Here is a 20,685-nt window from a genome sequence, read left to right on the forward strand (position 1 = left end):
TAAAAGATATTTGTAATGTAATGAGGATGTTCAATGGCATTTCAAATCAATACCTTTACATATTTAAATTATTAAACACTATGTGACTAGACAGTAGGTGCAGGAGTAGGCCATTCGGCTCTTCTAGCCAGCACCGCCATAACATCCTCCTGACTAAACTTAATTATGCTGAAAGCATTAGTTTCTTATGGCTACAAAACTAACAGTTGACTAAACTTTAGAAGCATTTGATTTTTGCTTCCCATTGAAAGCCCTCAAGGGTTTCAATGACTTACTATAACCTGTTAACCTGTTACAGTTAAATAACTATAACTCGACTGTTTGAGTTGCAGTATTATAGAAATGATGGGTCAGCTGAACACCCAGACATCACAGCTGAGTTCTGAATCTTAGACTGTGAGAAACTGACCAGTAAAAAGCTAAATATCGGGAAAATGAAGGATAAATGCTGAGAAAAACTGCAAGAACAGTGTGTTCAAAATTATAGAACAGGACAGAGTAGATAGAAGCAGTGTTTAAGACTCAGAAATGAAAGAGCACAAATGTAATTTAAGATTAAATACAAGGAATTTAAAGAGCAAAAAAAAAATCTTGTGCTACACATCAAATGCGAGGTTGAGGCAAGAACTATAGAAGTTAAGCAAATAAAACAGGGACCATGTAAGTGTTTGAAAATAGATAAGTAATTGAAGGATGGAGTTCTAAAATGTGTGATATTAATTTTGCACATTGAGTTTTGACACTAACTTCTTTCCATTCTGAGACACGATGGAAAGAAGAAGGCCTGCTTTGAGAACGGCATGATGGGTACACCTTCTTCAGGAAGGACAGACAGGAAGAGAGCAACACCTTTGTGAGGTGGATTATTCCATTTAGAGTGAATAACTCCCTCCATGGGATAAACATACATCCCATGAACCCCTGGTTAACTTTGACTGGCAATCAACAGTCTGTACTCATCAATACAAAAGAGGAAATCTAAGGCCTTGAGGTATCCCAGTCCAAAGCCACAAACTGATTCTTATGGACAATGTCATTGCCAGGGCTGGAAAGGATAGAAACCTATGGAAAGGTATGATTGACAAGCAGTGAGCAGAGAAAGCCAACTTCAGTAGAATTTACCTCTAGACAAAATACTTAGAACATGTTCTTTTCATAACGCTAGTTTATCAGAGAAACAGCATTGTCACCACATCCTTGATTCAGGTACTGGCATCAATTCAACTTTAACGTGGATCAAGCCAGAGAAGGGAAGGATGTTAACTTCACCGATGCTGATAACTGCTGAATCAAGCACCACTTAATCCAATTTATTTTCACTTAAAAATGACAGCAAAAAAAATTGTTTTGGCTAAAGCGATTTTAGAGGTCTCTGGGATTCCACAGAGAAAGCTATTCTTGATCAGTTCCCATGGTCAACTTGATGAATCTCGGCCATATATGACAACCTTCTTAAAATAGATTGGTCAGTAACCAACACAATGTCTCAGCATGTTTTTCAGGTTTTCATGGTGTTAAGCATGAAGGATACATCTCAAAGAGCAAGAAATTGTAACCCAATTTTATCCTGTACACATGAACTTAAATACCCTATTTCAATCAAATGGCAAATACCCCCTCTCAATTGTTATCCTAATTACCTCAATCTATTAATTAACCAATCACGAACAAGTAAGTACACAACCCAGAACCGCCTCGTAGTTGTGGTTGTCCCTTATTTTTGGCTTTGTGTGAATGGTGTCCGTTATGCTGTTAAGGCATCTGTTTCAGTTAAGTACTTTTTTATCAGCACCAAACTAAGTGACCTGATGGCTTCATATATCTAAAAATGCTAATACTGGGCTTACCCTTTTCCTTATCTCAGTTCATATGGGGTGTTAACTTATTTTTTTCAGACTATTGCACCACAACACAAACAATTGTGTTTTAGAACATTGCTTAGATAAACTGGTGAATCTTCTAATGAAAGCTATTTCATCTTGCTTCTGTATTTTCTTTCCCCATATAATTTCCTCCTTGACCAAAATATCTCCTCTGTTTCTATTAGATTATGTATGTCATATTTCATACAAGGTATGGATACCTCAACCTTTCTACCTATTCTTCTGTCAAATAGTCCATAATCTTACTGTCAACATATTAATGAAAGATATAGAAAACTCTACACAGTTGTCTGCCACAAGCAGGATCACAACAAGGGTCTTCCTCAATTGCCTTTCCCATAAGTCCCAATGTATGAAGACATACAGTGAACATGATCTTCACTGTTAACTCTAAGTGAAATGCAGCGAACCAGATCGACCACAGTACGTGATCTTTCTTGGCCTCACAACTACCTTCCACTCTCTTGATAGAGAAGCTCTGCAGCAAATTTTCTTGGCTACACACGGGAATTTATCGTGATTTTATATCTACAACATGATGACAAGCTTCTTGGTGCACCGTAGGCTTAATTGCAATGCAGATTGAGGTCAAGTATAGCTGTGTTTTCACTCCAGCCCAAGTTATTGCAGGAACCTAGCAGGTCAGGCAGTAGCTGTGGAGATATCAAGTACAGTGGATTCCAGTTAATTGGGACACTGGGATCAGTACATTTTGGCCCAATTAAGAGGCTGACCCAATTAGCTGGAATTCCTTTCGTTCCCAAGTCGAGAAAATAGCTATGATTCCTTTCATTTATTTTGGACACTCTTGTCACTTAATTGGGGCAGGAGAGTGTTGCTGAACAGTTTCTAACTAATGTCAGTCTCATGATAGCCATGAAAGACTACACCATGCTTTGAGTGAACAGTTTTTAAATAGTGCCAGTTGTGTGTCTTTGTGTTCAAAAAGCAGTGAATTTTGTTACTGATAGTTGGTGAGAAATAAGCAGTGAGACAATTCAGAACTGTTTGCTCACTGTGGTTTCAAGCATTCAGGCTTGGAGATGCCAGAAACGGCCGTGAATTAAAATGAAATGATTTCACTACTTCACAAACAAGAGAAAATTTGTAGATGCTGGAAATCTGAGCAACCACACACAAAATGCTGGAGGAACTCAGCAGGCCAGGCAGCATCTAGGAAAAGATTACAGTCGATGTTTCGGACCGAAACCCTTCTGCAGGAATGGAGAAAAGAGCTGGGGATCAGTCAGCATCGAGGGTATCCCAGAACCCTGCTCTTTTCTCCAAATTTCGCTACTTCAGCAAATTAGGAACTGTAAACAGTTTGAAGGTTTCGACAATCATCTTGAATGTTTCAGTGAAAATGAAGATTTGAAGGAGGCAGTCATCAAAAGCATTAGATGAAAGTATTCCATTATCTGCACTGATTTGATTAATTTACAGTCAGTCAGAAGAACACTGCCACATACACTGAACGTATTGCTCCGTCAATAACTATAAAAAACTGATACAGTTCTGTAGTAATATTGATTAGTTGTCCTCTTGAATTTGAACTTGTAATAGTACCCTCTGAAGAACAGAGCCCATCTCTGCATTCATGTTGCTGCTGTTAGTGGAACACCCTTGTACAGACTGAAAATGGACCCTAGTGTTTGATGATTAATAATAAGACTATATGACATAGGAGCAGAATTAGGCCATTTGGCCCATTGAGTCTGCTCTGCCATTTCATCTTGGCCAGTCCATTTCCCTGATAACCCTATTCTCCTATAGTCCCATAACTTTTCACACCCTGACTAATCAAAAACATATTAACCTCTGCCTTGAATATACCACAGTCTCCACAGCTGCCTGTGACAACAAGTACACAGATTCACCACCTTCTGGCTGAAGAAATTCTGCCTCATCTCCGTTCTAAATGGATGTCCCTTTATTCTGATGCTGTACCCTTTGGTCCTAGACACCCCCAACATCTTCTCTGCATCCACTCTATCTCAGCCTTTTCAACATCCGATAGGTTTCAATGAGATCCCCACTTTTTGTTCTAAATTCCAGTGAGTAATGGTCCTGAGTCAACAATTGCTCCTCATCTGATAAGCCTTTCATTCCTGAAATCGTTCTCATGAATCTTCTCTGAACCCTCTCCAACGTCAGCATATTCTTTATTAAATAAGCAATCCGAAAAATCTCACAATACTCAAGGTGACGCCTCACCAGTGCCTTATAAAGCCTCAACATTATATCCTTTTATATTCTAGTCATTTTGAAATGAATGCTAACATTGCATTTGCCTTCCTCACCACTGACTCAACTGCAAACTAACCTTTAAGCATACTACTAGTGTTTTCCACAGTGAAGACTGATGCAAAATATTTATTCAGTTTGTCTGCCATTTACTTGTCCCTCATTACTACTTCTCCAGTGTCATTTACCAGCAGCCCAATATCTGTTCTTGCTTCTCTTTTACTCTATATACCTGAAAAAACTTTTGATAGCCTCTTTAATATTGTTGGCTTTTCCCCCTTATAGCTTTTTTGGTTGCCTTCTGTTTCCCAATCCTCTAATTTCCCACTATTTTTGCCTTCCCTCTGGCTTTTATGTTGGCTTTGACTTCCCTTGTCAGCATGTGTCATCCTCCCTTTAGAATACTTCTTGGGATGTATCTATCCTCTGCATTCCAAAATACACTCAGAAACCCCAGCCATTGCTCCTCTGCTGTCATCCCTTCAAGTGTCCCCTTCCAATCAACTTTGGCCAGCTCCTCTCTCACGTCTCTGTAATTCCCTTTGATACTGTAATACTGATACATCTGACTTTAGCTTCTCTTTCCCAAAATGCAGGATGAATTCTATCATATTATGATCACTGCCTCGTAAGTAAGTGTTCCTTTACCTTAAGCACCCTGATCAAATCTGGTTCATTACACAACACCCAATCCAGAGTAGCTGATCCCCCAGTAGGCTCAAGCACAAGCTGCTCTAAAAAGCCATCTCCAGGCATTCTACAAACTCTCTCTCTCGGGATCCAGCACCAACCTGATTTCCCCAATGTACCTGCATATTGAAATTCCCTATGACTGTCATAACATTGCCCTTTTGACAATCCTTTTCTATCTCCCATTGCAATTTGTAGCCCACATCCAGGCTACTGTTCAGAGGCCTGTATATAACTCCTGTCAAGGTCTTTTTACACTTGCAGTTTCTTAACTCTACTCACAAGGGATCTACATCTTCCAATACTATGTCACCTGTTTCTCATGATTTGATTTCATTTTTAGAGCCACACTACCCTCTGCCTACCTGCCTGTCCTTCTTGCTTGTGTATGTGTATTCTTGCTTATTAAGCTCCCAACTATATTGTTCCTTCGGCCGTGACTCAGTGATGCCCATAATATCATACCTGCCAATTTCCAACTGCGCTACAAGATCATCTACCTTATTCCATGTATTGCATGCAATCAAATATAACACCTTCAATCCTGCATCCAACACCCTTTTATCCCCTTTTCACACTGCAACTCATCCCACTGACTGCAATTTGTCCTAACATCTGGCTGTCATTCCTGACAGTCTTACTGCACACTGCCTCTGCTTGTAAACCAACAGCCCTATCCTCACCCCTATCACTCCAGTTCCCATTTCCCTGCCAAATTAGATTAAACTCTCCTGAACAGCTCTAGCAAACCTGCCTGCAAGGATATTGGTACCCCACAGGGTTCAGGTGTAATGTGTCCCTTTTGTACAGGTCATACCTTCCCCAGATGAGATCCCAATGATCCAGAAATCTGAAACCTTGCCTGCTGCACTGGTTTCTCAGCCACACATTCATCTGCTAAACCATCATCTTCTTACCCTCACTGGCACGTGGCACAGGCAGCAATCCAGAGATTGCTACCCTGAAGGTTCTGCTTTTCAGCTTTCTACCTCGCTTGCTAAATTCTCTCTTCAGGACCTCCTCACTTTTCCTACCCATATCATTAGTGCTGATATAAAGCAAGATTTCTGGCTGCTCACTCTACCCCTTTAGAATGTCATGGACCTGGTCTGAGACACTTCTTACGCTGGCAACGTACCATCCAGGTGTCTCTATTGAATCCACAGAATTCCATGTCTACTCCTCTAACTATGGAATCCCTTATCATTACTGCAGTCCTCTTGTCCTCCCCATTCGCTTCTGAGCCACAGCACCATACTCAGTGCCAGAGACCTGGTCAGTGCGCCCCCCCCACCCCCCCACCCCAAGTCGGTCATCCCCCTCAACGGTATATTTATTATGTAGGGGAGTGGCCACATGGGTACTCTGCACTGGCTACCCATTTCCCTTCCCTCTCCTGACAGTCACACATTTTCCTGCCTCCTATAATTTATGGGTGACTACCTCCCTGTAGCTCATATCTATAATCTCAGTTTCCCATTGAGGTAGAGGTCAGTGAGCTGCAGTTCCAGTTCCTTCACAGGTTCTCTGAGCAGCTGGTGCAGATGTGTTTATCCGGGAGGCTGGAGGTCTCCCAGAAATCCCACATCTCAGGTATAGAACACAGCACAGCCCTTGGATCCATTCTCACTGCTCTAACTATTTACTAACAAATGAAGAAGAGTTGAAGAGTAATGATAATAGATTCCATAGTTAGAGGAGTAGACATGAGATTCTGTGGATGCAATAGAGACACCCGGATGGTACGTTGCCAGCGTAAGAAGTGTCTGAGATCAGGTCCATGACATTCTAAAGGGGTAGAGTGAGCAGCCAGAAATCTTACTATGTACCGGCACTAATGATATGGGTAGGAAAAGTGAGTTTGAGTTGAGAGTTAAGGGGCAAAACTTTAGGGGTAACACGAGGGGGAACTTCTTTACTCAGAGAGTGGTAGCTGTGTGGAACGAGCTTCCAGTAGAAGTGATAGCGACAGGTTCGATTTTGTCATTTAAAAAAAATTGGATAGGTATATGGACAGGAAAGGAATGGCGGGTTATGGGCTGAGTGCAGGTCAGTGGGATTAGGTGAGAGTAAGTGTTCGGCATGGACTAGAAGGGCCGAGATGGCCTGTTTCCATGCTGTAATTGTTATATGGTTATAAGAAGAAACTTACCAGATAGCTACCATGTTCAAGCCTGATGAGCCAAAGCCTGCCCACACCAGCAATGGCCACTCTGCTTGTTCCTGCCTTATTTTTAATCGCCTTTTCTAAGGTGTGATGCTTCCTGCACTGATTTGACCTTAGCTGTGCTGCTGAAATTCAGCAAAAGCTCCTTTATTTAAATCTCTTGCACCCCAACCTACTTGAGGCCTCCTACACCAATTCTACTTTGACTGCGCCACCTAATGAGTTGACCCTAATGAGGGTCTGCCAATCTGCAACTTTTCTCTGTAGCGGTAAGGGAACGTGATACAATGGCTCTGGACCATATAAGGAGCTGTTCCGCTAATGCATTTAAACTTTCCTTTCTGATAACTGTGGTGTTCTCTGGATGATTCCTACTCTCCTGTTGGCTGTTCTACTTTTGAGTTGCCTTCCCTCTGTCAAATCTTCTAACGAATTCTTCACTGAGGACATTGATCCTGTTGCTGTTGAGATGCTTGTACACATCTGCTCTTGTCCTCAGAACTGTCCCACTTCCTGAGGAACCTAATGCCACCCCTTGTATCCCATCTCCCAAGCCACGTTTTCACAGTGGATGTTCTCAAAAAATAAAGCAACTGCACTTACAGATCTGGATTCAAGGAGCAAAAGAGTCATTGTTACATCCAAAGTGTTTGTGGTTTTTATGTTCTTGGTATGTACAGGCAGTGAGAGGGCATGTTAACAAACTATTAAATGCATTAAAGTATGGCTGAACCTCTGTACATTTGCAGGTTGTGATGCTAGATGCTGATAACAAATGGTGTCAATCATGATTCAGATGATTGTAATCTCATCTGAATAGTGTAGGTTCAGTGCGAGCTCCAGACACTGAAGTACATCGTCTTAGCTGATGATGGCTTTCAAAGGCCTTTTAAATGTCCTTAAATGATTCGGATAATAAAATGCTGGAAAACAGTTGAATTAAATTTTAAGTGTTTTAATTACTTAAATAATTTAAGAAGTTTACAAAAATGTACTTAAAGCATGTTTAACTTACATAAATTAATTAAAATGTTAAGATTGAGGAATCTTTTTAAAAATAAAACCAAAATAAACCAGTTGTCGCATTTAACTTTGCGTGACAGTTTGGAGACCATTGAACAAACGTTGAGACAGCTGGGGTGGCATAGTAGCAGAGTGGCTAATGTAAAGCTATTGCAGTGCCTGTTCAACTCTGCCACTGTGTCTGTAAGGAGTTTGTGTGTTCTCCCTGTGAGTGCATGGGTTTCCTCTGGTTCCTCTGGTTTCATCCCACATTCCAAAGATGTACAGGTTCGTAGGGTAATTGGTCACACGGGTATAATTGGATGGCACTGGCCCATTGACATTTGACCTACTGTGTATCCTTTTCCACCATGTTGCAAAGCATAATGTTGAAGACAGGAGCACATTGATCCATGAACAGCAGCTAGCCACTGGCAATCAGCATGATATAACCCAGATCATAAAAAGATCAAAATGTAATAGGCAACACGAGTGAATCTGCAGATGCTGTAAATAAATAAAAACACAAAATGCTGGCAGAACTCAGCAGGCCAGACCTCCTCCCGTAGATGCTGTCTGGCCTGCTGAGTTCTGCCAGCATTTTGTGTTTTTCAAAATGTAATAGTATGCTTTATCGTTAGGTAAGTACTTTTGAAGTACACTTACCAATGCCCTGCATAAAATTGAGCTATTTATTTCTGTACAGCAAGCTGCCACAAACGTGAGAAGGAGCAGTCAGTAAATCAGTTTCAGTTCAAGTTCAAGTTTATTGTCATTCAACCATATGCATGTATACAGCAAAGCACAGCTTATATAGTCACTCACACCACATAGGTATAATCCAGCACATACAGTCACAAAATAATATCAGCACAAGTCCCTGAGTGTTATTACCTGGAGATTGACGTTGACATAAAGTGAGACAGTATAATGTTACTGGCACTTCTATAATAAAACAATCAGTATTAATTGTTGTTGATAAGTTGATTTTGTCAGTACATCAGTCTACAATCCCATGGCTACACTTCGAACTACTTACCTCCTAATCTCTAAATAATGGTCATCAGGTGATTAAAAAATGTTATTTAAATTCCAACATGTTGTTTATTGTGCTTTAATCACATAAGCAGGAATTGCTTGACTGTCGGTCTGATGCAGCAATAAATTTCACAGCTATTTGAGTCAACTGAGACATAATAGCTCTTTTGCAGTTACTGACGTGAATCTTTGATTTAACCATTTTTGTGTGTTTTATTTCGCAGACGCCAGCTTGGCTGGAGCAGATGATTGCTCATGTAACTTGGAGAGACCTCTTCTATAAACTGGCAGAAGCTCATCCTGACTGTTTGATGCTCAATTTTACTGTCAAGGTAAAACCACTTTGGTTGAGGTGCTTTTTCCCTTAGTCAGTCTTGAAATATGGCCAACACTAGCAGGGCCATTATTTATTGTCTATTTCTGTTGCCCAAATGAAGGTGGTTTTGAGCATCTTCTTGATCATTACAGTTCAGCTGATGAATCTATTTCCACAATAGTATTGGCATGGGAGATCCAAGATTTAGACTTAGCAATGAATAAGGAATAAAGCATAGGAAGGAGTACAGGAGAATGAGGAGAGATCTTTTAGAGGGGGAGTTCTTATAGAGCTATGCAGTACTATGAGGGGAATACATAGGATGAATACTTGCAGGCTTTTTTCCCCTCAGGTTGAGTGAGACTAGCTCAAGTTCAAGTTTAATTGTCATTCAGCTGATCATGAATACAGCCTAATAAACAGCGATACTCCGGGGCAAAGGTACAAAACACGGTACCAAAAGTCATACACAGCACAAAGCACAAATAAAGTAGCAGTAAAATACATTCACACTGGAAATAAAAGTCCAAGTCTGAGTCCATGAATGTTGCAGCAGCCTGCAGTCGGACCTGATATAGCTCATCTTCAGCCAAGCAAACACTGATGGACAGCACAGACTCCGACGCTTGTCCCCAGACGGCCACAAACGGGACACGGCGACCCGAGGCCACACAGCTCTCCCCTGCCGTACGTACAGCACAAGGCAGCACTAAAATACAATGACACAAAAATAGAGCACTGTGCAAGTCCATGAGCCCACAGCGGAACACAACACAGCTTGTCCTCCACCAAGCGAACAGTAAGAGAAGCTCTGAACCCTCCAGCACCAACTCTGACACTTCCCTCCTGGACGGCTGCAAACAAACGGCACCACGGCTCGAGGTCTGATCCTCACTACAACCGAGGCCCCCCAACTCTGCAGAACTAGAGGTCATAAGTTTAGGGTGAAAGGTGAAATATTTATGGGGAATTTGAGGGAGGAAACTTTTTCACTCAGAGGTTGGTGCAAGTGTGGAATGAGCTACCAGTGGAAGTTTGATTGGAACATTTAAGAGAAGTTTGAATAGGTGCTTGGGTTAGAGGTGTATGGTGAGCTGTAGTCCAGTTACAGGAAGGTGGGCGTAGGCAAAAGACTAGGCCTGTTGGATTAGATGGGTCGAAAGGTACGTGTCTGTGCTGTAGTGCCCTATGACTCTATGGTATATTAGGGTTGTGTCCAAGATGAGGTTGTGGAGCACTATCAGAGCACCCGAAGGGAGTACATCATTTTGTACATGCTGCATCAGCTGTGTGTTGGTGGTGGAGGGAATGGGCAGCTCTGGTGATGAATGGGGCGCTAGTCAAACAGACTGCATTTTCCACGACAGTGTCAACATTCTTGAGTATTTTTTGGAGCTCTGATCAACCTGCGGTGTAGAATATTCATCACCCTCCTGATTTGTGCCTTGTAGATAGTGGAAAAGCTTTGGTTTATCGAGGGAGAAGCTGCAAGATTCCCAAGACTCTGACCAATTCTTGTAACTGGCGGCTGGCCCCATTGAGCTTCCAGTCAATGGTAGCGGAGGATGCTGATAGCAATGCCACTGATGGGCAAGAATAACTGATTAGACCCTCATGTTGGAGATGCTCATTTCCTAGTATTTTGCCTTCCCACCCTTAACTGAATATTGTCCAACTCTTGCTGCATGTAGCAATGAACTAATTCACTTGCTGATGAATTACAAAAGGAATGAAATATTGTTCAATCATCGCAAGACCACCTTCACTTCTGACCTTATTTTGGAAGAGAGATCAGTGTTGAGCAGTTGAAGTTGGTTGGGTGCAGCAAGCGGCCACAGCTGTCGGTGCTGTACCCCAGCTCCAAATCACCAGGTTCAATCCTGACCCAATGTACTATCTTTGTGGAATTTTGCAACCATGTGAGTTTCCCCGGCTGCTCTAGTTTCCTCCCACATCTCAGTGAGGTACGGATAGGTTAATTGGCGATTTAAATTATGTCCAGATCTAGGTATAGTGTGGGAAAGTAAAACAAGGAGAAAAGGACTGAAGGGATTGCACTGTTAGCATAAACTAACTAAGTTAATGCCTCTATGTGTCATGGTAAATACATCGTACGCTACTATCCTGAGCAATTCCTCCAGTAATGTTCTGGGGCTGAGTTGATTGTCTACTAACAATCATAGTCATCTTTGGATGCCAACCAACCACTGGAATAAGTTTCTGTTGGTTGCCGATTAACTTCAGTTTTACCAAGGCTGCTTGGTGTCACAGTTGGTGAAATGACTGCTCTTAACAGCAAGGCAGCAATCTTATCTCATCTCTGGAGTCTGTGATCCTTATAAAATCCAAATTGGCCATTGGTAAGCAAATTATTGAAGAACAAGTACCACTGGACAGAATTGTGCACACCATCTTCCATCATTTTTGCTGATGACTGAGTGGGTGTTGGGGTATAATCTAGTTTGTATTTGTGCTGCTTTTGGTGAATGAGACATCACTGGAGAATTTTTCATGTTGTTTGATACATTGTACTGGAATAGCTTGGCTAGAGATTTGGCTTGTTCTACTGTAGTAGTCTTCAGTAGGCCATCTGAGATATTTTCTGGTCCTAGCACACAGTGTGTTCAGTGCTGTAAGTCTTTCTTTGATAACATGTGGAATGAATTAAGTTGGCTACAAACCAACCTGTGAAGTCTGGGATCTCAGAAGGGAGCTGAGATAATCATTCTCTTAGCACCTCTGTCTAAACATGTTTTGGATTTCTGCACTCTTGCCTTTGGCAAATAATCAGGGCCATACCATTATTGAAATTGAGGATATTCCTGTAGTTTCTTACTCTTGTCAGCGGTTTAATTGTTCACCACCATTCATGAACCGGATTTGGCAGGGCTGCTAAGATTGGAATTGACCCATTGTTTGTAGGATTACTTGGTCATATTTATTGTACAATCGGCCCTCCTTATCCACGAGTTCCGCATGCGCGAATTCAACCAACCGCGAATCGAGAAAACCTGGAAGTGCTCTTCCAGCACTTGTTGTTAGCATGTACAGACTTTTTTTTCTTGTCATATTCCCTAAACAATGCAGTATAACAACTATTTACATAGCATTTACATTGTATTAGGTATTATAAGTAATCTAGAGATGATTTAAAGTATACAGGAGGATGTGCGTAGGTTATCGTGGATTGGGATTGAAAAAAACCGGAAGTTCTCTTACTAACTAAGTTGGAACAGGTACATTCGGTATTATTTAGCATCAGTTAGTCAAATGTTTGTCTTAGTATATAGTATATATTTTACCTTTCTATGCATATAAAACACTTAAGAACATAATGTTTCAGTGCCGTGCTTGGGAAGTTCCCGAGTTCGATCCAGTGACAGACCACTTCCGAGCGTGCTCTCCATCCGTGCAGGGTTGATGTGGAGGATCAAAAACCCAAAACCCCAAAACCCCAAAACCCAATAATTAAACCACTGTGTTGCTTAGTAATAATTGTAGCTTTCATAGGGGCAGGGCCTTTCTCACTTTACCCTTTAAAATTGTTCCGATCGTTGACCGACTGCAGCCTAACGCTTTTCCAATGACTGATGGTGTTTCGCCTCTTTCCGATCACTTTATTATTTCCACTTTATTTTCAATCGTGATCGTGATTATTTTCGTGAACAGAAACACTGCGGGTTCAGAGCTCTACGGGGTCCTAAAGACCACCGCATGGAGATTGGTTAAATAAGGGACTTGAGCATCCACGTTTTTTGGTATCCGCGAGGGGTCCTGGAACCAATCCCTCGCGGATAAGAAGAGCCAACTGTATAACATTAATGCTATTTAGCACACCAGAATGGTGTTCTGTTTCAACATCACTGAGTAGGCACCTCAAAGATACCACTTGAAATTTTTGCCATTTGGCATATTTTGCTATTAATGCTTTGCATTATTTTTCATGAACCCTACTGCATGCAATGCCTCCAACATATTCTCGTATTTCCTTCTTGCTCATTTATTTCTCACGTTCCTTTAAATACATCTAAACTATGTGTACTGCAATTATTTTCAGTGACTTACCTTATTCTAAGTAATTTTTGGATAGTTTCCATGTACAATTCTTAACAGTTTTATTTCTTTCTCAGACCTCTAATTTCGGATTTCTTCCCAGTGGAAATATCTTCTCTAGATCGACCTTAACAAAAATTCCTCATCAATTTTAAAACCTCTGTGGTCACATCTCTCAGCTCTCTTTCAATGGAAAGAAGCCCTGGACCTAAGGGTTTTTTTTTTCTTCAATGGGTTTAATGTCTTAGTTCTGAAATCAGTTTCTAAATGCACCTCTATATACTGTATCTATAGAGTTTTAAAGTCAAGTTGATTGTCATATGCAATAACTGCACTCATTATATTCTCAAGTCCAGTAAGTTTGTCAACAAGACCTACCCTTCATGAAATCACCCTGACGGAACCACTTCTATCCCGATGTCTTACTATTTCTTCCTTAACGATAGCTTCAAGCATTTTCCCAACTACAGACGTTAAGAGACCTGGCCTATTGTTACCTCCCTTTTGCCTGTATCCTTTTTAGAAAGTGGGATAACATTCGCCGTTCAGAATCCAGAGAATTTTAGTAAATTGTCACAAATTATCGTGGTTGAGAACATTGAGTTCAGAGCTGAGTGCAGTATTCTGTGATTGAGTGGTATTGCAACAACCTCAGCAAGACCGAGCAATTGATTGTGGACTTTAGGAAGGGGGAGTTGGGAGAACATACACCAGACGTCATTGAGGTGTTAGATGCTTTCAGTTCCTGGGTATCAACATCTTGGAGGATCTGTCTTGGGCCCAACGCATTGATGCAATCATAAAGAATGCAGACCAGCTGTGCTACGTCATTAGGAGTTTGAGGAGATTTGGTGTGTCACCAAGGACTTTTGCAAATTTCTACGGTCTAACCATGGAGAGCATTCTGACTGGTTGCATCACAATCTGGCATGGAGCCTCTAATGTGCCGGATTGCAAAGAGCTGCAGAGGGTTGTAGACTCAGCCCTTTCCATGTAGACACAACCCTCCATGCCATCGAGGACATCTTCAAGAGCTGGTGCCTTAAGAATGTGGCATATACTGTTAAGGGCCCTCAATATCCAGGACATGACCTCTTCTTATTACTATCTTTGGAGATTAGTGGAGGAACCCAAAGACCCCTCCACCATCAGACTTCTGAATGATCCATGTTGTTCCTCTTTTACCCAATTTCTTTATTTTTGTAACTTATAGAAATTTTATAGAAAGCATTATGTCTTGCACTGCATTGTGCCAAGAAACAACACATTTTACAACATGTAGTGCACCTGAATCTGAACCAAGATTCTGTGCTTTAAGACAGTACTCTGTTACTGGCCAAACCCTTAATAGTATTAGTGTGCAGAGGGATCTTGGGGTCCAAGTTCATAGCCCCCTGAAAATGGCTGCACAAATTGATGAGGCAGTAAAGAAGGCTGGCCTGCTTGCCTTAATTAGCCGAGGAATTTGAGTTCAAGAGTGGGGAAGTTACGTTGCAGCATTATGAAACTAGTTAGGTCACATCTGGATTATTTATCTCAGTTCTGGTTGCCCCATTATAGGAAGGATGTTGAAGCTTGGAGAAGGTGCAGAAGAGGTTCACCAGCAAGCTGCCTGGATTAGAGGGCATGTGCTATAAGGAGATGCTGGACAAACTTTGGTTGATTTCTCTGGAGCGGTGGAGGCTGAGGAAGATCTGATAGAGGTATATAAGATTATGCAAGGCATAGATAGTGTAGACAGATAGTATCTTTATCCCAGGGTTCAAATATCTAATACCAGAGGGTCTGCATTGAAGGCGAGAGAGTGGTAAGTTCAAAGGGAGATAGATGTGGGCAAGTGTTTTACACTGAGAGTGGTAGGTACCTGGAATACGATGCCTGGAGTGGTGGTGGTGGAGGCAGAAATGATACAGGTGTTCTTAGGTAGGCACATGAATGTGCAGGGAATAGAAGGATATGGGCATTGTGTAGGTAGAAGGGATTAGGTTAGTTATCCGGATGGGCCTGTTCCTGCCCTATACTGTTCTATATTCTACGTTTAAAACAACTTCTCTGCTATTCTTGCATGTTCTTGTTCATTACGGCTTATGATGAATTTGAGCCCCTACTTTCTTTTGTTTCATAGTAATTAACGAAAGTGATCACCTTATTTAATCATAAGAAGGCAAACAATTACTTGTCAACCCAAGTGAATCTGCAGATGCTGGAAATAAATAAAAACACAAAATGCTGGCAGAACTCAGTAGGCCAGACAGCTTCTATGGGAGGAGGTAGTGACGATGTTTCAGGCTGAAACCCTTCATCAGGAGTTTCAGCCCGAAACGTCGTCACTACCTCCTCAATTAGATGCTGTCTGGCCTGCTGAGTTCTGCCAGCATTTTGTGTTTTTATTTAAAAAATTACTTGTTTTCAGTTAGCGTAAAGATCGGTTTTATCTGACTGGAAGTGTTAGTGCAAACAGAATAGAATTATGTAGAGGCAGTGTAAAATGAAACCAAATATGGGATCTCAGAAATGTTTCCGAAGAGCATTGATTATGGCAGCCAAGTTTCCTATTTCAGAAACAGGAAGATGTTGCCTGACCTGTTAAGTACCTTCAGCATTTTGTGGATGTTGTTCTAGGTTTCCAGCATCTGCAGAATCTCTTGTGTTTATTATTTCAGAAAAAAACAGGTGGAAAATGTTGTGTCTAACAACGTTGAAGAAACGGCATATGCGGGTACGATAGGGTCTTTTAAGGTACTCCTGGATAGGTACGTGGAGCTTAGGAAAATAGAGGGCTATGGGTAACCCTAGGTAATTTCTAAGGTAAGGACATGTTCGGCACAGGTTTGTTGGGCTAAAAGGCCTGTATTGTGCTGTAGGTTTTCTGTGTTTCCATGTTTCTATTACCATTCATGCAGGCTGCTGCACTCTAGGCACTCTAGGCACAGGGATTGGGAGCAGAGCTCAGCATGCTTAGAGTCTTGCACGGACATGGAGCCCATAGATGGGTTGATTTCAATGAAATATTACCTATTTCCCATGCACTTCCTTCCCAAGCAGAGTCTTTAAGCAATCTTATTTCATATTTAACCATAAGTATGGCTTGTGATAATACGTCTGCATGATACAGTGTGCTTTCAGAGAAATTTGAGAGACTACATTCATTTTCTGATACTGTTTATAGAACAATTGTCAGTCACACATTAACACCCAGATTGTATCTGTAGCTATGACTGCTTTTTAGCCACAAGCAAATGCCTCTAACAGTGAAAAAATAAATTATTGCTTAAGTAGAGTGATATATAAACTAATAGAGTAAATTGGCTCATCCATTTGTAACAAAGCGGAGAGGAATTTTCCACTCAAAGGCTGGTACACCTTTGGAATTCTCTACCCCAGAGAGCTGTGGAGGTGAAGTCATTGAATATATTCAAGGCAGAAATTGGCTGACATTTTACCTACAAAGCAGAGAAGGGAAATGGGAAAAAGGCAGGAAAATTATGTCCAGGCTAAGATAGGACTAGCCATGTTCTTATTGAATGGCAGAGCAAGTCAAAGGGTCAGGTATCCTGCTTCCGTTTCTTCTGTTCTTACGAGTGGTGAATGTTGACCCTTCCTTCTCCGATCTCCTGCATTGTGGTCATGAAATTTCGGTGGGGGGTCAGTGGATCCACACTTGCTTTGGGTCTGTCACCTTTGTTCGGTATAGGCAGGAATCCATTAGAACCTTTCATGAATCCTAGGATTGCTTCTTGCCCTTGACCTTCCAAGAACAGGAGTATGCCCATTGTACTGGTGAAGTCTTTTCAATGTGGAGATGAACTGTCTGTAACAATGTTGGACAAATATTAAGTAATATAATTCAAAATCAATCCGATGAAGTTCGCTGATGACACGGCCATAGTGGGGTGTGTCAGGAATGGACAGGAGGAGGAGTATAGGAAACTGATACAGGACTTTGTGATATGGTGCAACTCAAACTACCTGCGTCTCAATGTCACCAAGACCAAGGAGATGGTGGTGGACTTTAGGAGATCTAGGCCTCATATGGAGCCAGTGATCATTAATGGAGAATATGTGGAGCAGGTTAAGACCTACAAGTATCTGGGAGTACAGTTGGACGAGAAGCTAGACTGGACTGCCAACACAGATGCCTTGTGCAGGAAGGCACAGAGTCGACTGTACTTCCTTAGAAGGTTGGCGTCATTCAATGTCTGCAGTGAGATGCTGATGATGTTCTATAGGTCAGTTGTTGAGAGCGCCCTCTTCTTTGTGGTGGCGTGTTGGGGAGGAAGCATTAAGAAGAAGGACGCCTCACGTCTTAATAAGCTGATAAGGAAGGCGGGCTCTGTCGTGGGCAAAGTACTGGAGAGTTTAACATCGGTAGCTGAGCGAAGGGCGCTGAGTAGGCTACGGTCAATTATGGAAAACCCTGAACATCCTCTACATAGCACCATCCAGAGACAGAGAAGCAGTTTCAGCGACAGGTTACTGTCGATGCAATGCTCCTCAGACAGGATGAAGAGGTCAATACTCCCCAATGCCATTAGGCTTTACAATTCAACTGCCAGGACTTAAGAACTTTTTTTTTTAAAGCTATTATTAATGCTTTTTGAGTTAGTGATTTAGATGCATATCATATTATTACTGAGTTAAGTATTGTATGTAATGAGTTTTTGCTACAACAAGTGTATGGGACATTGGAAAAAATGTTGAATTTCCCCATGGGGATGAATAAAGTATCTATCTATCTATCTATCTATCTATCTATCTATCTATTGCTTTCTTCTTATACACTTATTCAGGAGGACCTAAGTCGCCTTCTAATACCTTTTAAGTTCACTCATACTGTATTTTTCTGCTCATCTTTTTGTCTCACCACAGCTGATCTCGGATGCTGGATACCAGGGGGAAATTACCAGTGTGTCAACAGCCTGCCAACAGCTGGAGGTCTTCTCCCGAGTCCTACGCACATCCCTCGCCACACTTGTTGATGGAGGTGAAGAACATTTGGAGAAAAACCTGCCTGAATTTGCAGTGAGTGCCTTTCTATTTATTTCGATGTGTTAAAGGGGTCATCACCGAGTTCTTTGTTGCGATGCAGTTTATTTATGAAGGAGCAAACTTCTCAACAGCCCACCTTTGTTCCAGACTCCAGATTTGCCCTGCCTGTTGATACAGTACAATTGCACAGATGTGGCTTACAGTAATTTATAAGCAAGTGAAATTGCAGCTTCCTCCTACATCTGACACTAAATTTCACACTCTGGAGGTTGGCGGCCTGATGTCTGCGAGTTTGGACGCCCAGTCGTGGCCTGTCCTGGGTGCAGGTTATTGGGAAAGGGGTTTGTTTTCCAGCCCTGAGAAAGGGTCTCAGCTTGAAACATCGACTGCTCATTAATTTCCATAGATGCTGCCTGACCTACTGAGTTTCTCCAGCATTTTGTGTGTGTTGTTTTGCTGTTGTTGCTTTATTGTATGTTGGCTGTGTGTTATTCTGCTGGACGACGAGGGCATTCGATGTTAGTGCCGGAATGTGTGGCGCTGCCCACAGCACCTAGAGCATTACAGCACAGCCCTTCGGCCCGCAATGCTGTGCCGACCTCTTAACCTACTCTTAAGATCAATCTGACCCTTCCGTCCTATGTAGCCTTCCATCTTTCTAACCATGAGTCTATCTAAATGCCTCTAATATAACTGCCTCTACCACCACCACTGGCAGTGTGCTCCATGCCCTCATCACTCTCTATAAAAAAAACTCCCTCCCCCTCACGCATACTTGTCTTCAATCACCTTAAAGTTACTCTCTCTCATATTAGCCATTTTTACCCGAGGAAAGTCTCTGGCTATTCCATTCAATCTACTCCTCTTATCATCTATAAGGTCACCTCCCATCCTCCTTCGCTCCAGAGAGAAAAGTCCTGTTCTTGCTCAGCTTATCCTCATAAAACGTGCTCTCTAATCCAGGCAGCATCTTTGCACCGTCTCTTATGCTTTCACATCCCCCCTGCAATGAGATGACCAGAACTGAACACAATATTCCGAGTCCTTGGGTTGTGTTGGTTGTTAATGATGACGACGCATTTCACGGTATGATTCAATGTACATGTGACTAATAAATAACTCTAATCTAATCTAAACCTCCTCCAGCAGGAGTTCAAATTTCTGTAAATGTTGCTGCAATTTATATATTCTCTGAGGGAGTGTTTGCCCCATGAAATGCTGGGCTACTGATTTTCTGATCAGATTTTTAGTTTATGGAACACAAACTATCCTGTGAAACTACTGTCTTAAGACAGGTTTTGGGACCCAGTCTGCAGGTATGACTAACATTGACTGATATCTTGACTTTTCAAGAACTCGGTTAGTTCCATCTATTTTCACTGTTCTTGGTGTTTGGGCTACTTCACTGACCTACAGGCAAGCTTAGAGCAGCTTTACACTTCCAGTCAACAGTTCTGAGAAATCACAACTGTTTGCCACAATGCTTGTGGTTGTTATTGTTCCAGGCTTGTATTGGGCTTCTCTTCCACTTCAACAGTTTAAATCTTCCTCTGCAAGTCGATCCTTGCTTTTCCACACAGTAGATCATGTACACCCATTCACGCTGATGACTGCTCCCTATTGTCTTTAAACTTTTGCTTGGATTTTATCAGTCATACAGAACTGTACGAAAGTCTTAGGCTCAAGTTGACGCACTTTTGTCAACGTAGAGTGGAGAGCGGGTTTGTAAATCTGGCAGGAACAAAGGATGTTGGGAATGGTGAGGGTGGAGTGCCGCAGACGGAGTGAGGGATAGCTAACAGTGAATGAGTAGCAGAGATTGGGGATGACACAGGTGCAGACACACCCAGCCCTGAAACAACAGGCAAGGTCTGTTGATTCCAAACAATTGGTTTATTGTTCATTACAGAATATCTCTCTAGTGCTTCCTGCTCACTCCCCTCTCCCTTCCAATTTTGTCAACCATGATATCCCTCTCCCTGTCCCCTTCCCACTCTCACAGTAGAGACCAGATTTATCATCATTCACGTAGGTCATGAATTTTTTTTGCAGCAGCAGCAGTACAAGTGCAATGCTTAAAATGACTGCAGTACTGTGCAGTTGCTTTAGGCACCCTAACTCGATGTATGTGCCTAAGACTCGTGCACAACACTGTATATGATTGAAATACAGTTGTGCGCCGGTTAATATCCATTCAGACAACGTCCGATCACATATACATCCATAGTCCTGATCAGAGAAAGTGACGTAGCGGACGTATCCAGTCTCGCATATCACACGTCTCTTGAGTGTAGTAGCATTAT

The 20,685-nt window shown here is 41.9% G+C and overlaps 1 protein-coding gene across 1 annotated transcript in view; it reads left to right on the forward strand.

The window, feature by feature from the left end:
* The window catches only part of nelfcd (negative elongation factor complex member C/D), a 95,628-nt gene that overhangs the window by 16,506 nt on the left and 58,437 nt on the right, over window positions 1-20,685 (forward strand). The window contains exons 5-6 of the mRNA XM_073061506.1: window positions 9,249-9,356; window positions 18,263-18,415. Coding sequence (XP_072917607.1) covers window positions 9,249-9,356; window positions 18,263-18,415 — 261 coding nt within the window. The remainder of the gene's footprint in view (window positions 1-9,248; window positions 9,357-18,262; window positions 18,416-20,685) is intronic.

Source organism: Hemitrygon akajei, chromosome 11 (genome assembly GCF_048418815.1).
Source record: "Hemitrygon akajei chromosome 11, sHemAka1.3, whole genome shotgun sequence".
Lineage (NCBI taxonomy): Eukaryota > Metazoa > Chordata > Chondrichthyes > Myliobatiformes > Dasyatidae > Hemitrygon > Hemitrygon akajei.